Below are 10709 nucleotides of genomic sequence, written 5' to 3'. Positions count from 1 at the left end.
GACCAAATACTTTACACAAAGTATCTTAGAAAAGGAAATAATAATCAACGAAAAAGCATTTCTTATCTTGCTGCTAAACCGACAACAAGTCTCAAAACCGGGTGATATCACTGACCCAGTTCTTGATCGAAAGCAAATCACTGTGTTGACTGTAAACCTGATACAAAACGTCGGCTGAGCTAATTTTGATCCTGTACGTACAATTTCATTTTTCAATTGACCCAGAAGTTTCAGGGCTAAGATTTTAAGCCGCTTACGTCTGATCTGTAGAAGTATCTTCATGGCCGGGCTGCTGTAAACTAAAATTCAACTGCTGTGGATCTGTTTTGCGTTGTTAGGAAGGTTGGTCGGTGATTTATACAATCGCTGAAAATCCCCGGCAATAACATTATGATATCTACATAATCCTTCGCTATGACACTATCACACAGTACCCATCCGCCATCGACCATAAGATGCTGTATGTAATCCTGATAGGTAATTATTGTAAGTTGTGTTGCATTGTAAACTGCAGCTAACCAGCAAGCTAGCTCAGTTGGTAGAGCGTTGTACCGGTACCGTAGAGGTCATGGGGTCAAATCCCGTTCGGGCCTGAATTTTTTTCTCGTTTCAGTAGTGTTCTTAGCTGCGAGGATCTCTTAATTTCGCATGTATTATCACGTTTCACAGATTTATATTTTTTCCAACACCTGTCCTGGAAGGATTCATAATTTAAGGGTCTTTCAGGGAGGCTATGAAAAGGGTGACTAACTAAATTCTGATTAAAAACTTATTTACTACGCTAGAAGTCACTTTTCTTTCGATTGTTGACTTGCTAGAATAAATACCACGAAAGGGTACTTTGGCAATCAAAGTTTAATTGAAAACCGACGACGACGAAACAAAGAACAGGAGCGTGTACGGTATTGTGCCTTCTCCCATACAAGTCTCCGGTACAAAGCATCCAATACTACTCTTGCAAACCGTTTTGAAAAGACGCTGGCCAAACAAAGTAGCGTTGAAACTGCACCCGTCAATTCTTCCCCATTTCAATCTTAAATCGTCAGCACAACTGCAAATGCACATAAATTGTATAAATAAAAATGACAGAGCAGATGTAAAACTTATTATCTATCGCTGTTGTAATAGCCAGTAGTAGCCACAGAGATATCGTCAGTTTTCACGACAACAAGAAGCTACTTAAATTTCCCTTGGCGTCCCCAAAAGTAATACTATTAGAGAAGTGGCTTCAACCCGGAAGCCATCCAGTCTGGTTCATATTGTCAACATCACGATTTGCATAATCAAGTAATTAGCGCAATTATTAAAACATAAAACGATTGGCCCGGGGACGGCTTTTAATTTTAAAGTTGATGCCTCGGTTGCTTGAGTCTCTCAAGTTACGAAAGTCGATCTGTAGGCCGTGAAGACGAAATACAGAAAGCATTATTTTTTTATGCGTCCATGTCTGCACAAAATGTGGCTAAAAGATTGGTTTCCTAATGTTCCAGTCGGATTGATTATAAACAAAAGACTTCACATATATTTCTGGGACACACGTGAAAACTTTCGAACAGGTAGAAAAAAAGTGTCGAGGAAGTTCAAGTACCTGAAACTCCCTTCCCCGAAGTTTAAGCGAGGACGGCAAATGGCGAACGTGACCGCTGGAGTCTGGTTACGTGACTCCTAAGCGTTTGCAGTCACGCGTATTCAAAAGCCAAAGTGGATCCAAAACTCCCTAATAATCGGAATAAAACTGAAAATTTAGGTCGCTAATTTTGATAAGATGATGGAATTGATATTAGGACTTTAACTCACTCGAACACCGAGCTTGGGATACGATTAATTAACATCATTTCCCGTAACTAGAAGCATGACTGCGTGTACCCAGGTACCCGTTACACTGAGAAGCATTTTATTGCGGTTGCTCTAAATGTTTTGCATTCGAAGTCGTGCGATGTTGGAATCGAAAAATAGCTCATTACTCGTTTCAAGGCCATTAGGCCGTACATGGCGAGTTAAGGTCTCACTTTATTTCAATCTATAAATTTATCAGTCTATCTCCGAGAAAGTTGAGAAAGTTTCTCATAACAAAATTATTTTCATATCAGGATCACGATCTATAAAATCAACTTAAATTGTATAAAATATTCCTGCTCATTTCAATCTACTATAGAAGTAAGGATTTCTTAATTTGTGAGATGGCTAGTCTGACTTGCAAAAAGTATCCACTTACAGTACACTACCAAAGGAAACTAGGTTAATAAAGATCCGCAAGTAACAAGAAACATGCAAGGTACTCGTTAATTTTCTTTTCCCCTGGACGGCTGCACTATGACTGCAACGGACTTTGATAAATATACAGCCATAAGAAAGGGAAATAAGAAAACAGAACCCCACTGACTCGAATTCCCAAGAGAAACGAAAAATGGTTCGAATTAGCGGGTGTTCAAGTTCTACATCCATAAAAACGGCAAAGAAACTGGTAAATATTTTTGCACTCCATGAGGAAAAAACAATTATGGAAATGTAGTACACAAAGCTGATCCACACTGCTATCTTCTACACTTGAAAGATCTTTCACAACACTCTTGGTCTTTCCTCAGCATTTTATTATTTTTTTTGCCACAGTTCGAGACATCTGTTTAGAGAGTGTGAAAACATATTGCAAAATAATAACGAATATTTTTTTGTTGGCGGCGTAGATTAGCCAAGACTAAAGATAATTTCACCTCTTATATGATCATTTTTTGTTATCATTCTTAGTGCGAAATGTTAACACATCGAAGGATAAGTTTGATAAGCAGATAACCTGGAGAATATGTAAACATTCTTCCCTCTTTTTTGTAATGCATCAAAAAAGCTTCAAGCCTGAAGCAAGGCACAGTGCAAAGAACCTACCCTGGATCCAGCGTTAAATTAATAAAGGAAAATAAAAAATATGATTCAGTGGTAAAAGTACTTTCTAAAATATCACCTAACGAAAAATTTGATGGCGAAATTCCGCCTGGCAGCATGATTTAATTTTTTTGCCGTAATTTCTCTAACTTGAGTTTATCCTCTACTCTTCCAGTTTCGTTCTTTTGACTGTTTCAGTCCAGACGTAACTGATTGGTGAGTCTAGCTACAATTAAATTTCATATGCGTTAGCCGAATTGCGTATCAATACGTAGCAAGCGTTCTGCGATCTGTATTAACCTCTAATAAGCGGAAACTTTTCAGCAGATTTTATAGTAATCAAAAATATGCACAATTTCGACATTTTGAATAGTTTTGCAATCTTTCCCATAACGTGGGGGAAAAACAACTCAGTGGACGCTGTACATGATCATGAATTTCTGTCATGTATGTTTTTAATTCTCCAGGTGTTCCCTGGAAAATGTCTCTACGGATTATGAGCTGAGCTCCATGAAAAATTCATTCGTGACAACAAGATGAGGGAGAAGAGAAATTTGCATTTCAGTGCGCCCGAGGACGTCGTGTTGTGGGCATATTGGCGATTGTTGTTTTTGGTTTGTTTACTACCTTCTTTTGTTTTACCGACTCATATTCAAGAACTGATTAATACATTATGTTCCCATAGATTTTGATCAACCTTACTTGCCGATACAACACTGATGGCACCGTATAAACAGATAAGCTGAGAGCCTCGCTTGGAGATTTTAATATCATCAGAGAGGTACCCACGGCGATAGATGTCTGTTGACCTTACGAATATCTGAACATCCGGAAAATTTCGATTTCTAATAGACCTCGCTCACCCAAGGGTCTCTGTGGCTCAGTGGTAGAGCATCGGAGCGCGGAATCCGATTCCTCATGGGGAATCAGAATTTTTTTCTTTCTCCCACGCTCGTGACAAGACGAAAAACATCTTTCTCTATTTCTTTACCGAGCTCGATACTTACCATCTCTTTTACTGTATTTACAAACATGATTAGTTTTATTACACTTTATTATTTTTATTTATTGTTTTTATTACACTTGATCACCAGCTGAGTAGTTTTGGAAATAAGCAGTTTACAGGCTCGAAAAAGACTGTTAGAGATCCTCGTTTAATTTCTGTGCAACTAGATGCATGCAAGTATAACAGTCCGTTTTAACCGTGCGTAAAGATGAAAATTCCTTTTTTTATCGTATCTCCTAAAAGTATTATTATACAACGTCTTAGCTGTAGAAGCAGTTTGCAGGTTTGGAACATGTTTGCCAGATTTTTTAGTTATGCTTGTACATATGCAACTTTGTTTTGATTTACATAAGAGCGAGTATGTAAGGTCAATAACAAGGGTCTATGGAGATGATGTCAATTTGTTAGTTGTGTCAAAGTAAAGATTTATCTGATCCTCCTGTGGCTCTGTAATATTCTAATGATTCCGCCTCATTGGCAGTCAATTTCCTATAGTCACCCCTCAATACTCTGTTAGGGGCAAGTGTTCTCTGTTCTCCCTGAAAATCCACTCATGAAAAGGCCGGCCGTAAACTTTACACATGGAGTTTCAGTTGTAGCCATGGGTTCCTCTTTCTTCTTTTTAACATTTAATTTCTATTTTCTGTAAAATCTTTTCAAGGTGCTGGCTGCCATGGTAAGAAGAAATTGTCGAAGGAAATTGCAACAGTAACTTTATCAATTTTGCCTTAGATATTACCCTTGATTAGATTGGAGTTTATTTACCATAATATTTTTCTAAACGCAAAAAGAAATTCTCAACTCTAGGAACCGATTGAATATGATATTTTTTTTCTGTTCAACAAAATCGAGCAATCATGGATTGGTTGTCTCATACAGACATTCTGTCGACGCTGAATATTTCGTCAACTGCTATTTGTAATTTATTTTATCGCCTGTTTTTCTTTCTGCAGCTGTAGTTGGACAAAAATTGATGTCAAAAATCAACTTTTTTTTGTTGTAACTATGTGCACCTTAGTGCAACGTAATGAGTCGGCGTTACTTTTAAAGACCCGTCAAATTTTCCCTTTCGATTAATATCGTATAAACTGTGCACGATATTCCGATTACAAAGTGCAAAAAAACAAGGCTCTTTGGATTTTTTTCTATGAACCATTTTTTCTTCCTTACTTCTGTTCGTTCTCCGGAGGGGTTCCTTGCCAATAGCTTTCCCGCATTTTATCCTTTGTATTCTCAATGTCTTGCTGTCTTTAGATCTCTGCTAGTCCAAAGCAATGATTTCAAAAGAGTGATATTGTTCCGCAAATTCTTGCTAGTAGGCAGTGAGCGTAGCAAGTTTGCTTCTTGAATAAAACAGCTGAATTCTCCTCACACTTTAAACTGATATTGCAAGTGTGAACTCGTATGATAAAGGTTATCATTTATTTGACGTCAGGATATCAATAATTAATCATTCAAACTCATATGTAGATATTGTCTTTGCCAACATTGAAGGAAACCAAATTAAGCATTCAATAAAATCACCTTGTTTTGCTTTCTGCACGCAGATCTACCAGTGTGTTATTTTCAAAAGAATAAAGAAGCCTTGACTGTGCTCAGTACGTTCTCTAGTAAAGCACGTAGGAAGCGGCTTGAGCACGAAAGAAATGTAAGGAGAAACACGAGACCTCGAGTGTTTCTCACTTCTTCATGGGTCAAATTCATCACGCATAATTTTCTATTTTCAAAATAATATGCAATGTTTGATGCAAACAAGGTGTCGTCAGTATGTTTTAAATTCTCATAAAACATACTAAAATAAGCCAATCAGAATCCTTGTTAGAATGGTTCTAATTATCTGATTGGTTAAATAAGATCAACGCCAAATGTCAAACCATCAAAGTTCTGCAATAGCTCACAAACTGAAATAGTTCGGCAGGTCAAATTCAACTCTTATGCTTGAAGTTGTTTTTAGTTTTAATAGAGAATCTAAAATTGAAATATTCAGTGAAATCCAACCGAACTGTGGCTCATAAAAGCACGCAAGTTTTTTTTAGATGACAATAAGAGAAACTAATTGCTCAAGGCATGTGTTATATGAATAAGCGACAGCTGAATTCACAGGAACATGAAGATTGCTCCGGTTACCAGAGTGAGATCACCGTTAAACTCAGCTGTTGTGACTGATTTAGCCTTCCATTCAACAAATCGGAAAGGATATCAGAGCAAGCTCCTAGTTGTTCACTTAAAGGGCGGACGATGTAATTTCTGATGCTTGTTTCCCAACGATGACCAGATATCGCCATGATGAGCTAGCCGCGATGGACCTCAACATGATCTCAGTCACTCCGACACCATCATGATTTGAATAAAATTTAACAGTTATACCAGTTTGGGTATATGACCCTATATTTTTCATCATTAAATGTCTTACTAAAACGTCATGATTCTGTTTACGGAATACGGAAACAAGTGTTAGCAGTTGTGTTTCCGCAATGGAAACAAAGGTTTGAGCATGCCCCCTTCGTATCTGCCGATACTGTAGGTAATAGCTTGCGTCTCAGAGCTGGATAAAAATCAGAGTCAGAGAATCAGGCTAAAATCCCATTTCCATCAGCAAAGCGTGTTTCGTCAAATCAGGTTTAACTGGATGAAAATCAGAAACAGACACCTGAAAAACTGAATTTTACATGGGGTTTATCGATGTCTATATATGTTCTAGATTTAAGCGTAAGCACTAACTGCAAAACCCATAAAAACTAGCCTAGGTTATCCCACGTGTGTTTTAGACAACACGTTCGCAGTTTTGAAAGTAAGAAATTTAAAGTTATGTCCGTGTGAGGTGGTCTTATGTTGAACATCTGCATCAAGTTTTTTGCGCGCCATAATGGGAAAATATCACGCACGTCGATTTTAACACTTGTTTTTGTTACTTTTCCGAACCTTGAATATTCATCTTGTGAATTTATTTCTGTAAACTTATTTGATTGGTTTCTTACAAGTTGATTGACACATAGGGATGGGCGATATCTTAAATTAGTAATCTGCTCAAGAAGGACATTTTGAGAAACATCGCTTCCCCAGCTGGGGTGTGAAAACGATAAAAATGATGGTTGCAAAGTTTTTTTGTATACTTATTTCAGCTTTTAAAGTAAAGGGCTACTGCTCCACCGGAAAATGTGAAAAGATCTCTTTTAATGAGCAAAAAGACGCCGATCATGACAAAGAGTTTGTCGGCCATGTCTTCCACAAGTCTGTCACTTCAAACCCACAGCAGTGCTATCTGTGGTGTATCAACGACTGTCGGTGTCTGTCGATAAACTACAAGGTCAAGAACGACACCAAATACTGCGAGTTAAACGAAGGCAGCCATTTTACAAACAATATGTCTTTGATAAACGATCCAGGATCCATTTATTACAAACTTGGAAGGGAGGAATTTAATACGGTATTAAACTTTATTATGTCATATCATATTTTTACTATGAATGATTCCGGATCTTCATCTTAAGATATTAGGCATTCATTGTTTTTAAAACCGATGAAGCTTCTGCCTAACGATGAATTATAAAAATAAGTCTGCACTGCGTACGTGTCTAAAGTGCATAATGGAATAAATGTATTATTAGATAATTACATGCTTAGAGCTGTGCTCCCCTTTAGGTCTATTTGCAAAGTATGTTGAATAGATAATGGCTGAGTAGGTGTACCAAAGTGTGATAGGTTTCGAGGAAGTTGTTTGATAATCTATTTAACGATAAGATTAGGAGTTGATCCACAGAAGAGTTTCTCAACTAATCAAAAGCAATACTAAAACAATTTGTGACTACCTATCGTTGTGGATACTGAAGTCTTCCCTAAAAGTGTTTTAAAACAGTGAACATCGATTGTTTCGAGCTCGAGTTAACAGCTGCAAAAGATGTTGAGAGATAAATATTATTGTGCAAAACTAAAACATCCCAGTCCCTGTTTCAAGGTCCTCTTTTATTCGGGTCTGGAAATTAAACACATTCTTTTTTTCCTTTTATTTTTATGAAGAGATACGAATCTTTCGAATGATGAAATGCAAAAATAGAATCAGACAACTGACGAAGAAATATTCATATAAAGAACTTTTCCTGCAGGTGCAAGAGCGTCTCTCGAGAGAGGATAACTTAAATGGGTCTAAAATAAAATTGAATTTATTCCGTAGAGAAAATATGTTTTAAAAAAATTGTCACAAGAATGAAAAAATCGTTTTCCGATTCATTGGTAAAACATGCAATAGTTTTTACCAAACTAGATTGACCTGAGTGAAGTAGAGACATAAGAAAATCAAAGACTAGGTGATCTCGCTTGTTTAAATAGCAAATATTTGACATTGGATGATCTCGCTTGTTCAAATATTGAAAAAGGGGTAATTTCAAAGGACCACTATGGCACGATCGGTATAAAAAAGTTTCCTATCAGAGCAAGGCATTGGAGATTTCGGGGGCAACCGTGATTGCTTGCAAACTTGATAGAAAGAAAAAGCTTAGTCAATGCACAAACACAAAGTAGGATCATAACAATAAAAATGCTTTATTGTGTTATCAATTTTTGGATACAAGGCATCTAACCACATCGTTCCATGTACTGATGATGTCACGTGTACCAATGGCTGCTGCAGGAACAATCCGTGTCTCAATGGAGGAACCTGCACTGAGGTCTGTGAGCCCACAAGTGTTCGGTACAACTGTTCCTGTCCTTTACCGTTTGTTGGTAAACACTGCGAGATTCAGCTGAGAAGAAGCTGTCAGGATTATAAAGCAGCCAGGTTCACCGCCTCTGGATTGTACACTGTCACTGATGACAGAAACCAAACTTTTCAAGTATTCTGCGATTTTGATTCAGAGCCTGGGTTCGCATGGAACCTGATCGAATCGTTCTACCGGTCCAACAAACATCTTTTTCAGGTAATTTTCATAAGATTTTAAACCATGAAGACCTATATCCTGTTCGTTCTCGTCTACAGAAACAACGAAGATGTGAGAATTAAGAGCCCTCAAAAAGAAATGCCTTCATTTTGAATTTTTTTCTTTGTAAGTTAAGTTCGTCTCTCTTCCTTAGAATCGTCACTAATGAATGCTTCGAATAATTCTGTCAACAAAAGAAGTCTTGTTTATACATAATGACTATCGAGACTCAAGCGTCATCAGCATTGATGCTTCATATTGACAAGAGTACTTAATCAAAAGTTCAGCTTAACTGTCGAAAGTAGTAATGATCCTAAATTCTCGGATGTCAAAGTGATCTTTATCAACTGAAGTTGACATTTTCTGTCTACAGAAGAATATCCCGTTTTTACGATGATTACCAAGCCATCAGTGGTGATGCCCCAAATTGGCAGGCGTACCTCGTGAAACGACCCTACCTCCTTTGGCTCAGAGATCACTCAACTCACTGGAGAGCTACTTGCCGATACAACACAGATGGTATCGTATATACAGATTACCTGAGAGCCTCGCTTAAAGATTTTGATATCATCAGAGACGTACCCACGGTGAAAGATGTCTGTCGACCCTACGAATATGTGAACATCAGAGGAAACAAGTGTGTGATTTGTACCGCACGGACATGGTATAAGAAAGGAGATTATCCTCTCCATATCGATAGTTATTACCAGGATGGCTGTGATTTCGATGGAAGCAAAATAGATGCAGCTGTAAATTTCGAGGACAACTTTGGTTGGTACGATGAAATAAATCCTAAATTTCGTTGTACTTCAAGCGAGAATGAAACCACCCAGATTTGGATTGGAGGCAAGTAATTTCCTCATATAAGAATACACCTGTAGTTTTCGTTGAAATAAGTTGGTCATCTCAAAAATCATTTAGACATGGTTACCTTTAAAATGTGATCAGTTTTACTACACGCCTGATCACCAGCTGAGTAGTTTTGCAAGTAAGCAGTTTACAAGCTCAAAAAAACCTGAGTAATAATCCTCGTCTGAGGAAATGAGCGTGTGAATTGTACCGCACGGACATGGTATAAGAAAGGAGATTATCCTCTCCATATCGATAGTTATTACCAGGATGGCTGTGATTTCGATGGAAGCAAAATAGATGCAGCTTTAAATTTCGAGGACAACTTTGGTTGGTACGATGAAATAAATCCTAAATTTCGTTGTACTTCAAGCGAGAATGAAACCACCCAGATTTGGATTGGAGGCAAGTAATTTCCTCATATAAGAACACACCTGTAGTTTTCGCTCAAGGAGTTGGTCCAGCTTAAAAATTATTTAGACATGGCTACCTTTGAAATGTGATCAGTTTTACAACACACCAGTTGAGTAGTTTGCAAGTAAGCATTTTGCAGGCTTCAAAAAGAATGTTAAAAATCAACGTTTAATTTCGGTGTTACTAGATGCATGCAAATATAACAGCCTGTTTTAACAGTACGTGAAGATGATTATATGGTTTCTGTATCTCCTTAAAGTATTATTACACAACGTCTTCGCTGAATGAGCAGTTTGCAGGTTTGAAACATGTTTGCGAGATTTTTTAGTTATGCTTGTACATATGCAACTTTGTTTTGATTTAAATAAGAGCGAGTATGTAAGGTCAATAATATGGGTCTATTGAGACAATGTCAATTTGTTAGTTGTGTCACAATAAAGATTTATCTAATCCTCCAAAGTCTCTATAATATTCTAATGATCCCGCCTCATTGGCAGTCAATTTCCTATAGTCCCCCCTCAATACTCTGTTGGTGACGACTGACCCCCCCTCCCCCCCCCTCTGTTCTCCCTGAAAATCTATTCATATGAATACGCCGGCCGTAAACTTTACACAAAAAGTTGCAGCTGGAGCCATGGGTTCCTTTTTTT

The 10709-nt window shown here is 37.6% G+C and overlaps 1 protein-coding gene across 1 annotated transcript; it reads left to right on the top strand.

Annotated features, from left to right (window-relative positions):
- Positions 1-6968: 6968 nt before the first annotated feature.
- Positions 6969-10509, top strand: LOC113671815 (uncharacterized). Its single transcript, XM_089180806.1, has 3 exons — positions 6969-7298; positions 8440-8796; positions 9150-10509. Exons 1-3 carry the CDS (start codon positions 6969-6971, stop codon positions 9648-9650), a joined length of 1188 nt encoding a protein of 395 aa, XP_089036932.1. The 3' UTR covers positions 9651-10509.
- The last annotated feature ends 200 nt before the right edge of the window (positions 10510-10709 follow it).

The sequence above is a fragment of the Pocillopora damicornis genome, chromosome 8, assembly GCF_964200805.1.
Source record: "Pocillopora damicornis chromosome 8, jaPocDami1.2, whole genome shotgun sequence".
In the NCBI taxonomy this organism is placed as follows: Eukaryota; Metazoa; Cnidaria; class Anthozoa; order Scleractinia; family Pocilloporidae; genus Pocillopora; species Pocillopora damicornis.
Note: the sequence above shows the minus strand (reverse complement) of the source record. Positions and strands in the feature narration are given on the sequence as shown.

Bases quoted from the DNA above. Each gene is read 5' to 3' on its own strand.
- LOC113671815 (XM_089180806.1), top strand. From the start codon at position 6,969: ATGATGGTTGCAAAGTTTTTTTGTATACTTATTTCAGCTTTTAAAGTA. The intron at 7,299-8,439 runs GAATTTAATACG...GTGTTATCAATT, and splicing joins ATTACAAACTTGGAAGGGAG to TTTGGATACAAGGCATCTAA. The intron at 8,797-9,149 runs GTAATTTTCATA...TATCAACTGAAG, and splicing joins CCAACAAACATCTTTTTCAG to TTGACATTTTCTGTCTACAG.